The 23,771-nt window shown below is 41.8% G+C and overlaps 1 protein-coding gene across 1 annotated transcript in view; it reads right to left on the bottom strand.

Moving 5' to 3' along the window:
- The window catches only part of FAM184B (family with sequence similarity 184 member B), a 93,547-nt gene that overhangs the window by 21,817 nt on the left and 47,959 nt on the right, over positions 1 to 23,771 (bottom strand). The window contains exons 3-10 of the mRNA XM_019480034.2: positions 16,884 to 17,019; positions 16,626 to 16,777; positions 15,598 to 15,804; positions 13,816 to 13,926; positions 11,916 to 12,053; positions 4,640 to 4,746; positions 3,386 to 3,518; positions 1,222 to 1,434 (exon numbers count right to left, since the gene is read on the bottom strand). Of these exons, the coding sequence (XP_019335579.1) occupies positions 1,222 to 1,434; positions 3,386 to 3,518; positions 4,640 to 4,746; positions 11,916 to 12,053; positions 13,816 to 13,926; positions 15,598 to 15,804; positions 16,626 to 16,777; positions 16,884 to 17,019 (1,197 nt within the window). The remainder of the gene's footprint in view (positions 1 to 1,221; positions 1,435 to 3,385; positions 3,519 to 4,639; positions 4,747 to 11,915; positions 12,054 to 13,815; positions 13,927 to 15,597; positions 15,805 to 16,625; positions 16,778 to 16,883; positions 17,020 to 23,771) is intronic.

The raw sequence follows: 23,771 nt of genomic DNA on the forward strand, positions 1-23,771 counted from the left end.
TGAGGTTTTTAGCATATAAACTGTCAAAATGTGAGATTTGTGTACTATTGGTATTAGAAGGATAATCCTTGATCAGCTTGTAATAAAGCCTCAGATTTTACCTACACAAACTCGTGAAAATCAGGGGAAAGACTCCTATTCATTTTAATGGAATTTGAATCCAGCCTGTCATTGGCTATTAGTACATATTAAACAAATCCTGCAGTTCTTACTTGGTCTGTACTTGGACAATGCTCCTGTTGTCAACTGAAATCTTGACAAAATATACACAACAGGGCATGGCCGTATTTGATATAGATGCTCTGAAGGGCAAAAGATGGATAACAACTGTGCAGTCTCACTGACTTCAGTGTGGTTTCACAATGGTAGACACATGCAAACTGTGGTTCTGAATTTATAAACAAATGTTCTGAGTTAAATTCCTTCTAGGATTGTTGTATCATATACACTGATAAAGATCATTTACTTTATTCGTGTTTCATATTCAATATGGACATAGACTTGGACATTTGAATTCACAGTTACAATCACATGTATGTTTTTCAATTTTGTTTTTTTTTAACAGTAACTTCCTTTAAAACAATACATAGTAAGAATCTCAATTTATCACATTATCATTTTTTTCAGTGGGGTAAATCCACTTAAGCATTTAAAACCTTTAGCTAATCACTAACAAAATTATTTCTCACAAATATTCTTTAACCCAGGGCTGTTCAACTGGCTGCCTGTAGGCCTCTGCAGCTGTGTCTTTGACTGCTGTATAGTAGGAGAGAGTTTGGGGAGGGAGGTTGCAGGCCACTGCTGGTACCCGCATAGTAAAGGTCTGGGAGCTGTATGCTGCCTCTGCTGCCCATACGGTAGGGGGCAGAGGGGAATCTTGGGGCCATCACGCAGTCTATGGCCAATGTAATGTGTGGCCCAGGGGCTACATACCAATGTGTAGTCCCTGGATGGGCTGAAGTGGACAGCCCTGCTTTAACCTAAACATATTGTAGCAGTCTATTATGATTGATCTATCTTATCCTGTATACAAATGAACAATGCGAGAACAAGCATAAGGCAGAGTCTGACTAAAATATATATTTAAAAAAATGAATTTTGAAATGTACTCTTATTTTTTAAGCCAAATTCAGGTAAATATTTTAAAAATATTCTATGATGTCATTGTATTTAAGTCTGAAACAAATAAGGGAGTGGGGGGACTCACCAATAAAAGCCTACCTTGAGTTCCTGATTCTTGTTTTTTTCTAGCTTTTTTAAGGCTCTCTGATTTGATGCCTCCAGTTGCACTTTAACGTTCTGACTTTGTTTAATGATGTCTTGAAGATCCTGTAAAAGCTTCTCTTTTTCTTTGTTGGACTGTAAATTGTGCTTCTGCAGAGCATCTTTGAAGTTATGTGCCTGTTGGTCTAATGCTTGTTTCAGCTGAGCAACCTTCAAGAACAGAAGCTTATTAGGATGTGGCTAACTACTATGGCTTGCTGCTGAGCATCAAAAAGACTCTTTTAGAAAAATGTCATTTAAATGTTACTGCATTTTCTGAAATATACGACACTTCATGAAAAATCATCCCTGCAGAACAGCTGCTCTTTCTTTCAATGATGACTGGAACTGGGCAGAATTCTTCAGACAAATAAATAATTTATTTGCCAAAAAAAATGCCATTTCAGGTCAACTAAAACTATTAATGAAATCAGGATGAATTCAGGTAAAAATGGGAAACAGTCAAGTCAAAATGGTTCACTTAAATACTTTGAATTGAAATACTTCACTATTTGATTTCAAATAGTTTCATTTAAAATATAGTTTAAATTTTAAAATGGTTAACATAATCACCAGAAAATGAAACATTTCTCTTGTTTTGGTTAGGATCAACCAGAGAATTTTTTCTAATGTTTTGGTTTGATTTTTAAAAATCCATTATTTGTACAGCTCTAAAGATGACCTTTCCAGTTTACCTAGCTTTAAAGTTGACATCAGCTGGATGAATGGTTGCTGCTACATAATTAATTATCTGAGGAGAAAAGTGTTCAACTGGAGTAAAATTGATCAATTCTTAGCGCTTTGATAGGGATGCAAATGCCCTCCCAGAAACACAGTTTTCCCTTTTTACATATACTGTCTAGCAGCTACATCTCATCAAGTAATTCATTAAAAAAACAGACATAAAATATGCTATCTTTCCAAATCACTTCCTGCTTACGTCTGAAGCCTATTTTTCTGGTTATATGGTAATGTAGAGCACAAGTCAGAGAGAAGGTTTGAAACAATGGATACTGTGGTATTTGAGTTGTGATGTTAAAGGACAGACACACACACTGATTAAATGCAGTTTAAACCTGAAGCAGACAGATGTATAAGCCTGTTAAACTGGTTTAAATCCACTTTGAATGGTTTGTACTTGAAAATCATGAAGTACTGTTTTGAACTAATTCACTATGATCTAGTTCAGTGGTACATGAGGACACCAAGTGTTCTGTGCCAAGGGTCCGATCAGTCCTCCAGGCATCCCACACTGCATTGCTTCTCCCCTCCCCTCCAGATATATACACACTACTGCAACTGACTGCTCTGGTATGTACCCAGCACTCTGCTACCTCCCCTTTTTCCCTTTTTGTTGGCATTTCTTAATCAATGAACTCCTTTGCACCGATTGTTCGAAAGCTATCTTTTTCACAGCCATCTGGGTCCTTACTCCCAACTTAACTGGTTCTTACCCCCCAGAAACCAAACACTTCTCCCCTAACCCCCAAGTCAGGCAAGCACACTGCAGACTTCAGTTATCTGCAGGCTATTGAAGATTACTGAACTCACATTTAGGAAACAAGGGAAAGCAGAAAAATGAGAATGACCTCAGGCACAGGTTACCCAACCCCCTGGGATCCCCAAGTGCATGCAAGCACTCCTTCCCCACTCACCCACTGTGAGCATGCTAGGCTGGGCGCTCATTCCCTCCCCACTCTGTTGTTGGGCACTTCTCACAATTGCAAACTGGTTCCCAATCAGTGACATTCTGGAATGGTTCAATGTTATATGTGTCAAGACCCAAAGGGTCCATTTACAAAATGGAAGAGAAAGAGTTTGATGAATAACTCTAATTAATAATACTGGGAGTTCTGGGCATCATACCCCACAATGCTATGTTTTGTGCTTTTCTTCTCTTACCCAGACAAACAAAAAGGAAGATAAGTCTCAGCTATAAGACACACTTAGTACTCCCTTTAGGGTCAAGAGGAGGAAATGGAGCCATTTTCTTTTTGCCTGATAATTTTTCCATATAACCAGTATCAGACTGTTCCTACAAACTAGCGTACCAACATTTGCTGTTGCAGGTGCCTCATGAGTGCACACAGCCTGCAATGTCAAGAAAGGTTTGATGCCATACCTGAGCCTCTAAGTCTGCCTTGTGGTTGTGCCATTCCTCCTGCAAAGCCTTGACATGCTTTGTCTTTTCTTTTTGTAAAGGAACAGAAGCAGATTGTCTATCTTCCTTTTTTGATACACTTGTACTTTCCAGCCTGAAGGAAAAAGAGCCAAAACAGTACAAGGGAGAGATCTGCACATCTACAAAAACAATCTCTCAACTGGAGAAACACAATGAGCTGCTCAGAGTTCACTTTCTACTTCTGACACTCCTTCATATGGGCACTGGACAAAAAGAACCAGCAAAGTGTGATGTGCAAAATCTCAGTCCGCACATTCCAGGCACACATTTTCACAGGGGTGAATGTTCCCCCTCAATCTGATTGTTTAGTCCTTTGCCAAAGGGCCAAGCATCCTGACTGCTCCTTCAGGGGCTGAGCAGTCTCTCTTCTCTCAGGAGTAGAGAGGTAGTTAGCTGTATTTGTCTGCCATCAGACAGAAGGCAGGGCAGAGTGGTACCACAGGATGTTTTTACATGTGTTCCAAAGATGGGCAGGGGTGCTTTAATTAGAGCAGGTCCAAGAGCTGTTCTAATCAGAGTGGCTCTTGGAGCCGCTCTAATTAAAGTGCTCCTGCCCATCCTCGGAACATGCGTAAAAACATCCTAAGGTGCCAGCCTGCCTCCAAGAGCCACTCTGACTAAAGTGCCCGCAGAATCTTGTGTATCAGCCCCCTTGCACTTCAAAATGGCGGCGAGGGGTCTTTAACTAAAGCTCATTGAACACACTGCCATTTTGAAGTGAGGGGAAACTGATACACAACACACAAAGACTGCTGGAGGCATGCTAATTAGCACACTGACACGCTTTAATTACAGCAAATCGGAACAGCCTCATTGCATGTTTACAGGCACCCTTAGAAACTAAATGGTTCAAAAGTGCATAAACTTTCATTAGGGGTGCATTAGCTTTCAGTGACTACAGACAGCCTACTTCTTCGGATGCTAGTCTCTATAAGGTACCATCTGCCCTGCCTTCTCTCTGGGGGTTAAGGTGGTATCTTTTCATTCCAAGACACTCTGTGGCACTTCTTCTAGTACTAAATATACCCTTATCCTTCTCCATAAGTGCAGCCCATTCCCCTTTTCCAAGTTCTGAATGATATTAGCTGAACACCAGCTCCTAGTGTGTTAGGAAACTCCTTGCCAGTATCTCTATTAGCATATTCCAAGTAATACTTAAACTCCATATGACTTTATCACTGGACCCCTCTGTACCTTGGCTTTTCTTCATTTTTTATCCTCATTTGTGCTTTTGGGGTTTCTTGGCATCTGCCCCTCTCTCTCTGCAATTTAAACATGTCTTTATGCTGCACAGATGGACTCTAGGATTAGAAGACAAAAGGCAATTAGGAAGTTTGCTGCTGGAGATACATGTAGCTTAAATCAAAGAACTTCATTTCTTAATTTTGTTTCAGTATGCTATTTTTAATACTTTTCTTCTATATTTTCAACCAAAGGACCTATTGGAACTTCACATACAAATCAGCAGATGCTTGTATTGGGTTTTGTATGATCTTTACTGCTTTGCACAAATTCATTGTGTCCAGGCAAAATTAAAGGGAAAAATAACTTGTTCCTATGTACATCATTTTCACATAAGGCATATAAGTAATGAATTTAGCTTGGCACAGAATTTGTGGTACTGGGGACAAAACTCAGGATCTGCTGATAAAAACAATAAAGGTACCACACTCTCTTTCTTAACCATATATGACTTACATACTTTCTGTAGGTCGGGTCCAAGAGCGGAAACCGATTATTTATGCTTAAGCAGGTCTGACATTCCATTTTGTTCATGGCTACAAGAGAGATGCTCATATACCCTCCTTAGTATGCTATACTCCTCCCACTTAGACAAAGTTTGTCTTTGAGTTTCAAATTCACCAGATTGAGGACAGTGTTCAAAATAATCTGTCATTATCTGATACACCAGTTGGTTCTCTGTTCCTGTGAACTTCAGGTATTCAAGGATGAAGTATAACATGGCAATACTGAGTAAGACTGCCTAATGTAGGGGATAGTGTGAAGCTGTACCACTGCCACTGCTAAACGGATCAGCTCTGATACTGTATTTGTATTTATGAATCCTTACCACATCCTGGTTGGCTAACAAAGGACTGAGGCCCTCAGAATACTACAACTAACAGAGTTCTCCTCTAGCTTAAGCAATAGTTGTCTCTGTTTTGGACTGTAAAGTTCCTCAGTTTCATTGCTGATGTTTCATGTGGAACAGTTTAGTTGATGACCATGAGGTCTGCAGATCCTTTACAGTGTTTCTATATGAGACATGCTAGAGATATGCTTTGCTAAAAAACTTTCCATCAGGCCTGCCTAGTCGGGGCGTGTGAATAAGTGATTTTCAGTGCAGTGGCTAAAAGAAACATAGCAATACAAAAATTTGAATCAAATCAACCAGAAAAAAAAAATATTATATATATATATATATATATAATTATATATATATAATATTATATAGTTATATATATAATTTTCAACATCAAAATGAAAAACTGAAGAATTGTTTCAGGTTGATTTAACGACTTTGAAATGTCAAAACAAACTTCAACATTTCCAAAATATTGTTGTGAGGCATTTGTAATAATAGGTAAAGAAAGAATGGGCTAGATTCACAAAATACACAGAAAGGAAGAGGAGGAGGGGGTGCTGGCAGCACCCCCTTGTATAAAGTACATAAAATTCAGATTGTGTGAGAAAGAAAGAGAGTGATTCTGTGGTAGTAGGGACAGTCACTCGCAAGTTTCAGTCCCTGTTCCAATAAATAATTTGTATATTTTATATAAGGTAAAGCAGCATTAATAGGAGAGACCAACAATAGCTCACCCCACCTAGTAAGTATGACATTCCCTACGAGGTTGGAAAGTGGGTTCAGATCTTTTCAAGCAGAGTAGGGAAGTGAACCCATATCCCTTGTTCCCAGAGGGAATGCTCCAAGCACAGGATTAGTGGCTTTCTTTTCCCCATGGCCTTTTTGTATGTGCCAGAAAAAAAAATGTTTCAGATAAGCAGAAACCATCCATTTTGACACTTTCCAAACAGATTATTTAAATTGAAACAAGCTATTTCAATGCTTCTGATTTTTTTTTGCCTTTGACTGAAGTGATTTGTCAAAATTGGCCCAAATCAGTGAAAAATGTCAGCTGCCCAAAAAAAGCATATTCAGTGAACAAACAACTCGCTGACAACATTTCACTTAGCTCTACTGCCAAGATAAGAGTTAGGGATCAAAAGCTTTTATAATAGGAAAACCAAGCTAACTCTGGTGAATCAGACATCCCTGTTACAGGTGAAACCTGAATTAACAAGTTTCTATGTCTGCTAGTGATGTGATTGGCCAGCTAAGGGGCCAGCGGTGGAATTCAACTTTTCACTTAATCTACTCAAATCAATAGCAACAGAAAATTACAATCTGGCAGCTCTCACAAGTGATCTTTACAAAGCAAATTGTCAGTCTCAGCCCAATTTCTACAGGGCAGAAATACACATTTCAAACTAGCTTCATCAAGACTAATTCCTTAATCCAGAGAACCTAAACTACTCCTATCTAGTGTCATTATTCATACATGGCAAGCAAGAAAAACTGCATATGCAGTAAAAATTACCCCTTCTTTGTGAGGAATAAACATTAAGCATTCTCTTACTATGAGATACATTTAGTGCCATCTACTGGCAAAGTTATGTGAAGTTATTTTTAGAGGAACAAGACTAGCTGAGGAATAAGCCTTTAGTTTTGTTTGTCCTAATGTCTTAAATAGCAATTAAGCTGAAACGTAGATCTAATAAATAGATCCATGTGTTCATTTCTACATAGCAGTAAAAACACATACAATCCTGACTAGATGGAATGCAGTTAAAAGTCCTCCTCCAGTTGTTGGTGGTGGTGATACCTCACAGCTGAGTGTGATTACTCCCAGGGGAGTGATCCCTCCCCCAGTATAAGTAACTTGGTATTGAAAAGCCTAGGAAAAGTTTTTCAGACTAACTGAAAGCCTTCTGAACATGGAAGGCCTGCTAGTCACACAGGCAGTGGGAGATCCCTGCACAAACAGTTCTGCTAGTCTTTATTCATGTGACTAGTCTTCACTTACTTGTGTAGTCCAATTAGTGTCAAGGGCACTACCTGAAGAATAAAGACTTCATATGTATGTAAATGTATGAAGGATCAGGCCTTCTTATTCATATTCTTAATTAAAAATGGGCTGATTTTTAACATCTTTTTTTAATATTCTAAGGGACTGATCACACTGACTAAAAATACTCCCAGTGTGGGAAGATGCTGGACAAGCTCCCTTTACCCACTATCCTTTCTAACGCTGTTATTTTAGGTATTCCCAAGAGAAATGGCTAATTATATCCAACTTTGTGATTGAGCCCAATGGCTACTTGGGCCTAAGATAATATGAATACATTTATTTTGTCTTATGCCTATTGAGTTCAGCCATTTCTTCATGTATAATGGAGAGAAAGCACTTCCTAACATTTTAGATATTGCAATTCTTAATAAAGCAAGCTTTCAAAATAATATACCAGTAGTTAATGGTATATGATCTCTCCTGTATCTGTTGGCATAATGCACACTAACACTAATGTACTCCTGAGTGCATTTCTTATTTGAGCTCAAATAACACTTGAGAATAAGCAACAAAAGATAATATAAACACAAAATGTCAGAGAATCGGGTTCACAGTTTCCTGTAAAAAGAAAAAAAACAAAAAAACAAAAGAGGAAGCCTCTTCATCTTGTGAATAAAATATTTATGAAAAAAATAAAGAGGAGCATTTGAATTCCAACTGGGCTCCCCAGGTGAGGAAGCTATCAGACTCTCCTGGGGTGAAATTAATGGCTGCAACCATTGCTGATAGTAAGTGTAAGATCACACTGACTAGGAACAGACTGATCCGTAAATCAATGGGGTTTCAAAAGATCATGCGGGGAAAGAAAAGTGGAGAGAAAGGGATTTACTATTTCAAATATTGTATTTTGTCTAAATAAAGTGGGAAGCAGGAATTATATAAATGCAACAGACATACCAGTCATAGCATTAAAGCAGTTGATTCAAGCTTTTCCTTCACAAAACACTATTATTTATAATAAGGAAATGGTCCAGAACCAAAAGCTGTATCCTATCAAAGCCACCTTTTCCTTGTTGTTCAAAGAACGAGAGTGCTTTCAAGATTAATTAGGATATGACCTCTCCACAGATCATTTTGCTATCTTCAGCCCTTTTGTAGTGTCTCCCTGTTTCAAAATACCTGGCCAACTTCTCAGCTGGTTTAAAATGATATAGCCATTTAATTCAATGAATTGAGGATCTAAGATGACCAGTTTTATTTAACATTAACAGACAGCAACAGAAGAAACAGATTATATGCCTTTGTATTGTATACCCTTTTCCTGCTGTGACACAAAATGAAACCACTACAGTGGACTGTTTATTGTAGTTCTAATAAGGCTGTTTATATCCTCTACCCACCAAAGCTGTCCTAGCAGTCCTAAAGATGCAGCAAATTGCTTTTCCACAGTGCCTACCAAAGGCAGCAGTATTTTTTCTATATCCTGCTGAATTCTTTTCAAATTTTGAGGGGAAGCTTGTACCTGCCCTAAGAATAGCTCATTTTGGCCTCTCACTCTCTTCTTTAAAAAAACAGGATAATGATTGAAATAAACTGTCCAATGCAATACGGAAGATTATGGATTAGAGCATATAAAACATTACATAATCCTAAGAGGTTTTATCTTTATTTACCCATATATAGGAACTCTCTAGTCATCCATTTGCCTCCTCTTAGTCTAAGCAGGGTCATCCCTAACTAAACCATCCTACATAAATGTTTGTCTAACTTGCACTTAAAAATGTCTAATAACAGAATGATGGAAGAATAGGTTGATTTTTTAAAGCTAATTCTAGCATTCAAGTGAATGTAGAACGTACGATTGGAAAGGGCTTCCCAAGCTATCAAGGTCAGTTCCCTGCATTTCCAGGCATTGATTTTTTCAAAAGGTCCATAAGGGTGTTCACTCCAGTTCCTCTTACAAACCACAGCTATAAAACACCCTAGGGAAAAAAGAGATGTCAATGTTTTACCACTGCAGTGGTAGGAATTTGTGAGGTTAAAATTTGCTCAGATGATCTTAAAAAAGAATCAGGCCCTGCAGTACAGAGGGAGAAAAACAAAAACCAAAAAAAACCCAAAGAAGAGTCAACCAGGGATCTTGTTAATGTGACCGGGGGGGGGAAATCCTGACTCCAAATCTGGCTGTTTTGAACTGAAGCAGGCTATTAATCATTGTGACGTGACTGGGCTATTTAGGTTAGCTCCTAAAAGCAAAATTATCTTCCCCATTGCATATGGCAGATTTTCAGTTACAGTATCATTCTCTTGCTACAAATGTGGAACTCTCTGTATATCAAGGCATGGGTGGATTAGCAATGCCTTTTTAGGATGGATTAGATGGATGCAAATAGAAGCCTAGTGTCTAAGGTAATCATAAGGCTCCCATTACTGTAGTATCTGTGAAAGACAGAGCTGCTAAAACCCCAGTTTATAGACAGGGAGGCTAAGTGAGATTCAGAGGAAGAGTGAAATATCACAGCTGAGATCTCCAGCCAAAAGCAGGCTTTATGTAGCCAAGGAAACTATTTTTAGCTCTGAAACTGTATCCAGGTTAGAACTGGATTAGTAACAGCACATTGCCTAACCTTCGAGGCGGAAGCTCAAAGCCAAGCCATTTCAATGTCCCCAGCTGGGAATCTTACCCTTAGCAAAACACAACACTGTGAATACAGTGTGTGGTGGTCTCCTGGCTGTGAATATTCATGACTGCATGAAAGGACAATACTTGAAGTTGGCTGAACTGCAGTCATGGGCAATGGTGCCAACTAATGAAGTGTTCAGACAAGTAACTTGCACAGAATACACACAATTGTTCTTCCTCCTTCTGTCTTCCCCTGGTAGATTGATTTCACGTGTCTCCTTTCACCCCATTCAGATTTGTAATGGTGTTACATATTTATATATGTTACTTACACACAAATGATATACAGAACTATGGTGAATGAGATTCCAGGTGCTCTCAGGATTACAATGATCTCTTGATTAAAATAGAGGACTGGGAGTCAGGAGACCCAGGTTATATTCTCTCTTCCGTCAAAGACCTCCGATAGGACCTGAGCTGCATGCTCCCAGACAGAAAGCAAGGAGCAGACAGGCATATGGATGTAGTGGCTTGGCACACTGGCGCTTGCCTACCCCTTGCCAAGAGCTCCGCAGGTACACTGAGCACACCAGCATGGTAACCACACAGGGGGTGGTAGGCCCAGAGGCATGCGAGAATGGATCCCCTGCTACACTGGAGTCCCGGAGCCAGGCACAGCTGCTGATGGGCCTGGCTGGGTTCTCCTGTTATACCAAGTACTGCCGAGGAACAGGGGCCTGAACAGCCCAGCTGAGGATGGGATCGGCCACTCGGCAATGTGAGGGTAGTTCCCAGTCCTAGGGCTGCTGCATGGTCCCTGCTGCCCTGCACTCCAGTGCCTCCCCCTCGGCTGCAGGACACACACCAAGAGCTCTGGGCTCCACTGCCACTGTGATCACAGTTCCTGGAGGAAATCACATCTCCTGCAGGAAGGAAGAACAGGCACATTACAGACACCACAGGCCCCATCTCCGCAGCTGGTGGCTCAGACCCACATGCACTCCTCCCAGGAGCATCAGTTGCAGCCAAGGGGAGTGCAGCCCCAGAACCAGGGACAGCTCCCCCACCCCCCTTGGCCAGAGTCCTGACCCCTCTGCCCCCTGTCAGCCTAGGGCTGCCCTTGGAGACTCCTGCCAGCACAGAATTATCCCCAGTGCCCCCTACCAACCTAAGGCTGGCACCTGGGGGAGGCTGGAGCTCCCCTTGGCTGGTGCATGGGGGCAGAGCAGGGCAGTAGCAGCCTTAGATAAGGCTGCTCCTGTTGGGCTCAATTTGCTCCTGACCTGGGCTCACAGGAGTCTAATGAGTCCAAATTTACTATGCAGTAAATTCAGGTGCATTAACTGCATGTGTAGATGTACCCAGTGGCATATAGAGATGAACTGAAGCAACTGATAAACTAAAAGAACTAGAAAAGGTTCAGTATATACTTACATTCTAGGTTTCTGGAAAATGAGTAAAAAACCCACAGTACTACTTTTTAGTATCGAAATATACAAATCTAATGTGGAACAATAGAAAACAAAAAGCCCTTTAGCCATATTTCTGTGCCTTTGTATACTGAATTATAATAAATCAAGGAGTGTTTTTTACAAATATGTGTATGTAAATATCAGTTGTAGAAGCACTATTGTTTCACCTGCTGTAGATGTGTTACCATTGATGTCCTCACTGATCCAGCCCATTAGCTGGAAAAAAGTTGGTGAGAAGTGATTAGGTGATTGAGGAGACAGAGCAAAGAAAAGTTTAATTTTCAACATAAAATTATAGTGGCTACCTGTATCTCAGTATCTTCACAGTGTAGGCTATCTAGTTCTTCCTGCTCTTCGTGAATCTTTCTGGAGTAAGTCTGAAGACATTCTGAATATTTGGGTATATCCTGATTTTGACTGATGAATTCTTGCAGTCTTGAAACCTAGATTACCAGGAGAGAAGAACAAGAAGTCAAAAACTTCCATCACTGACCCAACATTTGCTTATCTTTACAAACCTACAGAACTGATGGCTATAAGTTCATTGATTATTCTGGAAAAGGTACCAAATGCAATAAGAACCTTTAGGTAAACAAATAAATATGGTAGTTATTATCATCAGTTCATTTCACCATTGTATTGATTTAATTGGTAATGTCATGAAAACAAAGACTTTTTTGACCTCTGATAGCTTGTTCATAACCTTCTCAGGAGAAAAAATGTTAAAAATATTCACATGTAAAAATTTCACAGCATAGTATAAAAAAAGATGTACTCTTTAGAAGGTTTTGAAACAAGTGATATTTTCCTAAGAGATTTGGGCAACATAAAAGGAACACTTTAGGAAAGGGCAAAAATGCATATCAGGGCCATGCAAATCAGTCTTCAAAATTGTCAGCATTTTTAAAGCTGAAGAACTTACCTGGATAAATAAGCACTTTTTATACCATGGGATTCTGCTTTTATTTTAACTAATTATCCACAATCACAGCTTCTCCACCCATTACACTCCATTGGATTCATATTTTGGCTAATGTACTCACTTGGAAAATGAATATTATTTAGCCATTGATTATACATAACTGCTGCTACAGAGGAATAAGCAGAGTTCTGATGCATCTCAGACATTTATCTTACAGTTGACTCTATTATAATTTGACAATTTTACATTTAAAAAGTATTACATTTAAACTGTGCCTTTAAGTGCAACCCTGAGTGAGATATGTAGAAGTCACGCTAAACCAGGAGCCGCTGTGCACCTCTACACATGCATTAATAGGCCATTGTTATGGTGCATTAAGTTTAGTACCTCTAATATGAACTATTAACTAAATGCACAGTAACTGGCACTACTGCACAGTAGTGCCAGTGCATGGTCTTTTCATGATGCTTAATGTGCAGTAGATTAATTCTACTGTGCATTAGCACAGCTTTTGTCGTGATGCACTAATGCACAGTAGAATTAGTCTACTGTGCATCAAGTGTCTCATGTAGATGCGCCCACTGTGTCATAGATACACCTCTAGGTCACAATTTTCTTCTTCTTTCTTACTCTGGGAGTGCTGGTAAGTTATAAATGCAGTATGTTACTGCCTGTTCCATGCTGGCTCAGCTACCCTAGTCAGTGAACAGAAACCCTACTCTCCATTCCGTTCCTTTGCTCTCTCGACCCCTTTGCTTCAAGGAATGAGCAAGCAGCTCTCCTTATCCCTACCATCAGATTTTTGCATCCCATGAGGGTCATTCCCTACAAAGCATCCACCAAGGCAAGTGGGTCCCCCTCTCAAAAGGACCTGCCTCAAGATTTTGTCCCACATCTACCAAAGCATCTCTATGCCACTGTTCTCAGGATCCTGGAGCAAAGATCTGGGAAACACATCTAGATGTGTAAGGAAGGTTCTAATTCTTATTTACCCTCTGCCAGGAGCCCACAATTCAAGTCACAGTCTAGTCCTGGTTGAGTCATATTTCTCACCAAACAGCTATAAAAAAATAAAAGATACAGTACTGTACGAATCTCAGCCAAAACAAAAAGGATTTTAAGTCTTTATAGACATTTAAAAACAACCATTTCTCGTATTTCTGGGTATGTTCATTCCATATTCCCTTGGACGTTAGTTACAGACAAGATTATGAATCTCATTATGAATTCTTATCAGAATTCAGATTCCTTTTAACATCAGGGTAGAATTATACCCAGCGTACCTCAAGTGAGGAATCTTGAAGTTTCCCACTTAGGGCTTCTTTCTCTCTCTGCAGCTGCTTTATTTCATTCTCAGATTTCTTTCTTAGTTCCTCTAACTGCAGCTGAAGCTCCTAAAATTGAAAAAGAAACAAACATTCTAAGGTGGCTGCATTGCTTCATTTCCAAGACTTGAGGCATGTGGACAGGCACCAAGTAGGTGGTATATGCTCCAGAGTGGTGTTCCTGCATGGCACAGAGGCAGTATAGGCATGCTCAAAGAGTGAAGTGACTTGTCTAAGGTCACTAAAATGATGGATATACAAACAACTTACGTCAGGGTAAAGGAGGGTGAGGATTTCACCTGCTTCACAGTAACTGCCCACATGCATGCTCTCACCCTGTGATAAGTAGAAACTACCTACAGTAGCTGAGCCCTCAGTGAAGGAGGAGTAAATTACTTTTATTTTACATTCCACTTACCAAAGGTTATGTGGGTGCACACAAGCAGTTTCCACAAGGCAGCTAATGTACAATAAGATGCTGCCTTCTTCTACTCTGCCGTAATTTGTATGTCCCGTATCCTGAGAGAATAAGTGGGAGCACTTAAAATAACTGTCTGCTCACACCCAGCTCTGTCCCCTAGGTCGCATCGTCACTCAACAAAAGGTTGCAAGAATATTGGGAGAGTGCATGGGTATTGATTAATGAGATACAACGATGTGCTGTCATACTCACTACTTTTATAAAAGATCATTCTGAACCACAGAAATGTAGGACAGAAAAGAACATCTTGAGGTCATCTAGTCCATCCCCGTGCTTTGAAGCTTCTCATCAGTTTTGTTTCTGTCCCCTAGAATTTCTCCAATTTGTCTATATCCTTCTAAAGGATGGTGCCTGAAATTGGACACTGTCCTCCAGCTGAATGAAGCACAGTAATTATCTCTAATGTCCTGCACGCGACACTCCTGCTAATATATCCTAGAATATTTGGCTTTCTTACAACAGCATCACACTGTTGAGCTGTATTTGTATTGTGATCTACTATAACTTTCAAATGCTTTTCTGCAATGCTACTGCCTAGCCATACGTCCCCTATTTTGTATCAGTACATTTGATTTTTCCTTCCTAAGTGTAGCACTTTGCTCTTGTCTTAACTAAATTTAATTTTATTGATTTCAGACCATTTCTCCAATTAATCAATACCATTTTGAATCTCAATCTGTTCTTCCAAAATGCATTAGCATCAATCTATTTATTTCAACTTATTTAGTCACAATTTTGACTGTCTCACCAGACCAGCAATACTTGCACTCTGGACCTAAATCTATGAGGTGTTAAAAATGCCCTCAAATTCTGTTGCCCTACAAAAAAAATTTCAGAATTTGCAGGATTGGGCCTTACATTTATAAAGTGTATAAGCATGTATTGGATCAACATATTTGAACTCTGAAGCGCAGAGATCCATAGAAACATAAAGCAGAGAGTGGAATGTACAACCACTATACATTATTTCTTGGGACAGATTTTATATTAATCACCCCAGTATCATATTCAGGCTTGCAAGCTTAAGTGCTGCTAAGTACTCAGTTGACATACCAAGGATAAATTCACCTTCCTGTCTGTGAAGCTTTTTATAGAGATGCACCAGCTCAACTCATGTTTTAAAAACATAGCAATAATATCTTTGCATTCTCCAGTAACTCAAAGTGCCTCCAATAAAGATAATTCAAATGATGCTACCATGACCAATTAGATTAAATACAAATTAATCAGACTATGTGTTAATTGAAGAACATACCTACCTTCTGCAATGTTTTACTTTCAGCTTCCATGGAAGCTTGTACTGACTTGATTTCCAGTGTATGTTTTTTCACAAGGTCCTCCAATCCCTTCACCAGCTGCCCCTTCAAACGCATTTTCTCCTCATCTGACTGACGTTTGATTTTGCAAAGTTCTTCTTTTTGCCACTGCTTCATATCGTCTTTTATGGTAGCTGCAGGGTCCTCTGACTATAAAACACATTGGCCTTATAACTGGACAAAATCAAGGTAAAATCCTGGAGTCTCTGTTGTAAAGGAATCCCTGTCCAACAGGGTAAATTCCATGGGAAAACTTTGGTTTTTACTTTTGTTAATTTTAATGGACTGATCCAGGACTGTACACATCTCTTACAGTTAAGCTTTTCACACTGTTCACACTGCAAATTGCTTTTGAAGCTAGAGATCTTCCCAAGGACAGTCCCTCAGCCATGGAAAGAGGAAGAATTTATTTTGCCCCCTGCTATGTCTATGATAACAGGTATATTTTTTCCTACATCCAAGTAAATTGATCCAGTAAGGGAACTAACAGATAAGAAACTGTGTTTGGGTTGGCTAATTAACAGGGACATTGTGATAAGGGAGTTCCTAATAGGGATGATTAGTTAGCATTAATAGCTAATAGCTCTTATTTTTGGGCTAGGCTACTTTTGGTTAAGATTCTAAATAAAATAGAACTGTTTACCCTTTTTATGTTAATCAGCATTTCAGCCCAATTTCAACTGAAGAAACTAGCAGCATGTTTCACAAAAAATTGTGCTATATATCTACTTTGGTTAGTCTATAAGATGCAAATCTACCCAGCCTTCAACTGAAGTCCCCAGAGCCACTCATGTGTTTGAAGTAAGCAGTAAAGCATGTATTTAAGTGCTTTTGCTGCAATGCACTCAGCACTCAGTGTTTTGCAGGAATGAGTCCTACAGGCTTGATCCAAACCCCAATGAAGTCAAAAGAAAACCTCCCACTGATTTCAATTTAGAGTCCCATGCCATAAAAGAGAGGGGAGCAAATACCTGGTTTGGCACTTTTGTATCTTCACAGTCTTTCTTGCCACTGTGGCTCTCTTTGGTGGAAGTCTTTTGTTGGAACTGCACTATCTGGTCTTTCAGTTCATCTGCTGCATTAGCAGCTCTGCATTGGGCATTCAGCATAGTTTCCATTCCTTCTGTGGTAGCAAGATTTACATTTCAAACATGTTTCATTTGTGGAATTTTCAGTATGAATGACTCAAAAGGGGAAATGTTTGAGAGAGACATTAGTGAACTTCTTACCTGCTTTCCTCAGTATTTCATTCTCCTGCAGTATTAGCTTATCTTTGGCAACAGGTAGTTCTTCCTCCAGTTTTTTCATTGTACTCTTTGACTCCAGAATCTCTTGTTTTGATTCCCTGAGCTGTATTTCCAAGTCCTGAAATACATGTGATTTCTCTGTTATGCCTATGGGTTTTTTTTTAACTCCTAAAGACAGGTACCACCATTAAAAAGTGATCAGTCACCAAAGTTGCCATTCAAAGACAGAAAATATAGATTGGCAATACAGATTAAAATAATCATAAATAAACAGTAATAAATTTACAATCATTTAAACTAATAGTTAATAAGTAAACATGAATTTTACTTAATAAGTAAACATTAATTTTACAGTCCAGCCAAGGCAAGATTGGAGCTTAGGCTCGCTACAACAATTAAGGACAATATAAAGTCCTCCTACAGATACATAGCGAGCAAAAAGAAAGCACAGAGTAGCATAGGGCCCCTGCAGGACAAATCAGGTCAGTTGGTGGTTGATGCAGAGAAAAAGGCAGAGCTCTTCAATGAGCTCTTCGCTTCAGTATTCCTTAATACTGATCGAGACCAGCCCCCCACCTTGAGCATGGACAGATGTCCAAAAGGCACCAGACCACCAAAGGTTAGTGCTGACTTAGTTAAAAAGCACTTGGAAGGGCTGGGTGGGTACAAGTCAGCCGGCCAGGATGACCTCCATCCACGGGTGCTGAAGGAATTGGCCAGTGTTATTGCTGAGCTGCTGGCACAGCTGTTTGAGCTCTCATGGTGCTCCAGACAGGTCTCTGAGGACTGGAAAAAGGCCAATGTGGTGCCCATTTTTAAGAAGGGGAGAAAGGAGGAGCTGGGTAACTTTAAGCCAGTCAGTCTTACCTCTATCCCTGGGAAAATACTAGAAAAAATCAAAGAGCATATTTGTGAAGGCCCAGCAGGGGAAACGATGGTTCCTCACAAGTAGATCCTGCCTGACAAACCTAATAGCCTTTTATGACCAGGTCGCACACTGCGTTGACACAGGAGCTGAGGCCGATGTCATCTACCTGGATTTTAGGAAGGCCTTTGACACAGTTTCGCATCCTAGTCTCATAGGGAAGCTAACGGGCTGTGGAGTGGACGCCTACACTGTCAGGTGGGTGGCTAACAGGCTTAGGGACCGCACCCAGAGAGTGGTGGTTGACGGGTCATTCTCAGCCTAGAAGGAGGTGGGCAGTGGGATCCCACAGAGTTTGGTCCTTGGGCTGGTGTTGTTTAATATCTTTATCAGCGTTTTGGACAAGGGTGTGGTGAGCACCCTCTCCAAGTTTGCGGATGATACCAAATTATGGGGCAAAGTTAATACACCAGAGAGCAAGGAGCAGATACAGGCTGACCTGGACAGGTTAGATCAATGGGCAGAACGTAATACGATGCGATTCAACAAAGACAAATGCAAGGTACTTCACCTAGGGAAGAGGGACCCCCAGCACACCTACAGGTTGGGGGATGTCTTCCTCAGCAGCTCAGAGGCTGAGAAAGATTTTGGAGTCATAGCTGACTCCAAGATGAACATGAGTCAGCAGTGCAACGAGGCCATCGACAAAGCCAATCCCACCTTGTTGTGTATTAGCAGATGCATGACCAACGGATCGAGGGAGGTGATGCTCCTCCTCTATGCAGCATTAGTCAGGCCACAGTTGTGCCCAGTTTTGGGCGCCGCACTTCAAGAGGGACACGGAGGATCTGGAGAGGGTTCAGAGGAGTGCCACTCGCATGATTAGTGGTCTCCGTGAAAGACCCTATGAGGAGAGATTGAGAGATCTGGATCTCTTCAGCCCTCACAAGAGACAGCTGAGGGGTGACCTTGTAGCCACCTATAAATTTATCAGGGGAGGACAGCAGGGAATTGGGGATGCACCGTTTACCAGAGCACCCCAGGGAGTAACTAGGAATAACGGGTGCAAACTAGTGGAGAGTAGATTTAGGTTAGACGTTAGGAAGAAATTTTTTACAATAAGGGTGGCCAGAGTCTGGAATGGGCTTCCAAGAGAGGTGCTGCTATCACCCAACTTGGAGGTCTTCAAGAGGAGGCTTGACAGTCACCTGGCCGGGGTCATCTCACCTCAGTCCTCTTTCCTGCCGGGGCAGGGAGTCGGACACGATGATCCACTGGGTCCCTTCTGACTCTATACTCTATGAAATCTATGAAATTTAATATAATAAAAATTGACTTTTAATGTACAGTATTTTTGTGGCATATCTTGCTATGGCTCCAAAGGTGTCATTCAAGTCCTCCTCCAACTGCTGCCAGGCTCCCAGTCAATCAAGTTGTAAATGGGTACCTCATCATTTGGGCTGGGATGACCAGATGTAAAGCTATTCCTATAATTCCCTTGTGTGCTGCTGGCTACACATTTGATACATCTTAACCATACCTAGCCTGGCTCTGGAGAATCTTTGACCATTGCCAATAGTTTCAGAGTAGGACTGTGCAACTGGCATCCATGGCTACATGAGGGCCATAAAAGGTTAAATTGCAGCCTGCCCCCCCCCCAAGCTCCTACTCGAACCTGCTCTCTATTGTTACAGAGGCAATAGCAGCTGAAGACTTCAGGCTCCCCATCCCTCTGCCAGCTGCCACTTCTGCCCCTGCCCCTGCCCCTGCCCCAGGAGGTGAAGCACTGCAGCAGCATGAAGAGCTGAGGTTGAGCCTGGGACACATGGTACAGCACAGGATGGGGGAGTCACAGACATGTGGTGCAGTAGGGGTGGGGGAAGCTGAAGGCATGTGGTGCAGTAGGAGAGTGCCTGGTATAGCAGTGGGCACAAGCATGGGAACATTGGTGCACCACAGGGGTGTTGTAGACATTTGGTGCAATGATGGAGTAGCGCCAGGGCCAAATTAATGCATAGGCAAACTAGGCACAAAAGGAAGAAGGGGCTCAGTTGTGCTTATTTTACATATCATAATTATTGAGTGTAAAAAAGTAATATTATATATACAGTATTAAGTAGGGGCACACAAGTTTGTTTGCCTAGGGCCCACTAAAGGGTTAATCCAGTCCCGAGTAGCGTCCATGGGATGTGCAGTGCAGAGTCCCATGGTTCTCCCTGGTGTGGCTGCTGAGTGTACAGCCCCCACTGGTGTGGCCCCTAGTCTCTTGAAAGTTGGACAGTCCTGGTTTCATAGCATAACCTATAATACAGGTACTTCAGAATACATATGAGCAGCTCCTACTCACTTCAGTGAAGGCTCCCTATACACAAGACAAAATTTAATCCTCATATAGTAATTCAAAGAACTATGGATGGTTTTAGTCTCAAACTTCCAATACATCAATGTTTACTTAGGCAAAATTTTAATTGGTTTCAATGGGAATTGCATATGAGTAAGAACTCTAGGATTTGGTCTATCAAAAAAAGTTATCCAACCGACATTTTTCATAAAGTTGGAATGATGTTGTAGCCATGATAATCCAGTGAGAGGCAGGGTTTTGTAAGTGATTTTTTTTGGACTAATTGCATGGTTGGGATAGATTTAGACAAGCTTTTGAATGCAGTGCATACCACAGACCTCTGTTGGTCATCTCTAACATCTTTCATAGGACTTGGAAACACAGAGTATGGACAAACAAATGACAGCATGTTAACAGGGGCAGGACTTTACTGTACATCAGCTAATGTCTTTGTAGTGTCTCAGCAATGTCTTTGCCCTCAGCCGATCAAAAGGGAGTCGGGTTCAGATCCCTGAATCTAGAGTGGCGGAGAGCACATACTACCATGCATAAGTCTAAGGACCACCACGTATGAACTACAGAAAGAAGGCCCAATGACTCTAGCAAACAAACACAAGATACAGGAGGTGGTGAGGAAAAGGGATATGGTGTTGCCCATGGACTTTCTCCCCAGTGACAGCAGTTAGGCTGTATAGAAAATGATCTTGCACAAGGACCTGCAGAAGGAATACAGAGACATGGACTGGCAAGTAGCCCAGAGCGGCGACACAGAGTGGCAAAGAAGCCAACCACACTGCCCCACAGAAACCTGCCCGTGGGAGGCAAAGACAGTCGACCACCACCTGTGGCACCGTTCATATGCCAAAGGGATGTGGAGGAAAGTGTTCACACTCCTCAACATGGTGACAGGGGTCAAAATCCTAACCAGAGAAGCAGCGCTTTTTGGCACCTCTCCAAGCAGCAGGAGACCCCAATGGTCCACTTCAACCAATTCATCTCCTGCTTCAGGAATTCCCTGTGGAAGACCATAGGCAGACAAGGTGCTTTGGGTAAATGTGTTATCTTTATCAGACCAACTAAATAGTTGGAAAAATTTTTCTTTCCAAGCCTTCAGGAAGAGGGAGAATCTGCTGTTGTTTTGTGTTCTCCTGGATGAAACAGAAGTCAATGTGCAAAATGCAGGTCTGTGAAAATGCAAACAGGTGGCAATGAGGATCAGAGGCCATGGGAGACAATAGGTGTGAGACAGGTAGGTGGGGGGGAGGGAGGGAAGGAAAATGTTGCTCTGGTGATAGAATGTAGCTGGTAAAATGTAGACGTTACCTAGGGTTATTGAATGGAAGACAGGTTATAATGTGCCATAAATTCAATGTCTATATTTAGTCCGTGATTTTTTTGTATCCAGTAGATTTATGAAGTGAAGTTTGTAGGCTCATCTACAAAAGGTGTTTTGTAGATTCCATTTCAGGATTAGAACTGAGAGATTAGAAAGAGAGTGGTTGTCTTGTGAGAAGTGTGCACCACAGGTCATTGGGTATTTGTGTCTTCGATAGATTTTTGGTGTGCATTCATTCTGGTACAAAGTTGTTTTATTTCTCCTACATATTTTCCATCAGCGCATTTAGCGCACTGGATGAGGTATATTACATTTCTGGAGGTACAGGTATAAGATCCAGGAATGGTGACGGTTCTGTTGTGAGATGTTGTGGGGTAGGGTCTCTCTCAACAAGGACATTCCTCCAGAGAGATAGAACACACTTTTGAAAGAGCTACCAGGATACCACGTGAAGAACTGCTGCAGTACAAAAAGAAGATTCCCCACAAATTGCACACCATTAGTTATGACATACCATCCTTCCTTAGAACCTATATAGAAAATGCTCAAACAATTGCAACCCATACTAGAAGACCAATTTTTAAAAAGAGATATTCCTAGAACCACCCATCCTAGCCTTTAAACAAGCACCGAACCTTGCCTATCTTAGCACCAGAAGCAAATTTCCTATGACCCAAAGCACACTGAATGGGTCCAGACAAGAAATGTAAAAGAAATATTTGCTAGGACAAGAAATGTAAAATCTCCTAAACACATCTCCACCACTTCCACAATAACTACACCCCACAACAGAACACCATCACCAAAAGCAGACTCTCCCTATGCCTAAAGAAAGGTGTTTGTGCCCAAAAGTTTGCAAAGAACAATTTTTCCAACTATTCAGTTCTTCTAAAAAAAGATATCACATTTACCCAAAGAACCTTGTCTGCCTATGTCCTTAGACAAATATGGCTACAACCAACACCTGTGGAAGACCAGGAACTTGCTCATGTACAGGCACACAAACCTCTCATTAGAGGCCTGTGTCAAAATGCAATGAATCAAGATGCAAGGGTACTATTAGAAAGTGATAGGAGACATCAGGGAGGAGATTGTGGAAATCATATGGAAGAGAACGGATTGGCACAGACTGTTCAGGGGTGAGAATCCTGAAGAGAGTGACGATGAAGATGACAATGACGACAATGACGGTAGCAGAGCCAACAAGAGAGAAGATGGTGACAGTGATGACTGAAAGGACTGGGAAATAAACAGGGGAAAGGGGGGAGTCAGGAGTGAGGTTGTGTCATTGTGACAGGAAAGGGTGATGGTGATGGACAAGCGAGTGTGCAGACACGTGGGAGTGCAATTCAGATATTGTGATGGGAATATGCATGATGTAATCACAATTATGTGTTTTGGACTGTCAAGTGAGCCATAGGGGCCAGAGGACCTGTAGATTGGTAGAGTATGGCAGCAAGAAGCTCCCACAGGCACCACAGGTGCTGGGGGCAGCCCCAGGTACCCCTGGGGTGGATAAACAGACCCCCCCCCAGGCCCTGGTAGACTTACCACCAGGAGCGCAAGTGGAGTCAAAGCCAGAGCCACAGCCGCAGCCGCACAAGCTGGCGTTATGCCGGCTCTTTAAACAGCTGCTCCTGAGGTGAGGCAGTGCCAGGCTAATTGCGGCAGCTGAGGACACTGCCATGGGAAGTTTAAGAGCCCCGCCAGAAGCTGGCAGTGGCAAAGGGGAGAGAGAGAGAGAGAGGGAACCAGCAGGGAGCATGCCAGACAGGCAGCACCGGCGGCTCCAGAGGCCTGTGCTGGAGCCGCCAGCAGAGGCACAGGCCAGCAGAGGCCTGTGCCTGTCAGACACTGACAGGCTATTGCCTGTCAGTGTCTGACAGGCAATAGCAGCCTGTCAGACACTGCTCTGCTACAAAGGCGGGGTGGGGCAGTGTCAGACATCAGGCTGGGGACAGACTACCCCCAGCCCCGCAATCTCAGAGCTTAGAAGGAGCGCCTCTCTCCCTCAGAAGGGAGGGAAGGACACCAAAACACCAAGGAGAGCAGTCCTTGGGGATCAGGGGCTGTGGCTCCAGACGCACTGACATCTAGGTGACCTGACGGTTGCCTGAAGCTGACGCCAGACCCCGATGACAAAGGAGAGGGGGTCTTACAGAGATTGGCAGAGCAGCAAGGAGAACAGCCAAGCGGTTGGCGAGTGGACGGGGTGTAGGGGAGGCAGAGCCCCGAGGAACACCGCAGGGTGTGGTGTGAGAGGGGCACTCCTTTCAGTCATCATTGTCACCATCATCTTCTCTCTTGTTGGCTCTGCCAATGGGCTGT

This window comes from Alligator mississippiensis, chromosome 2, assembly GCF_030867095.1.
Source record: "Alligator mississippiensis isolate rAllMis1 chromosome 2, rAllMis1, whole genome shotgun sequence".
Taxonomy (NCBI): Eukaryota; Metazoa; Chordata; order Crocodylia; family Alligatoridae; genus Alligator; species Alligator mississippiensis.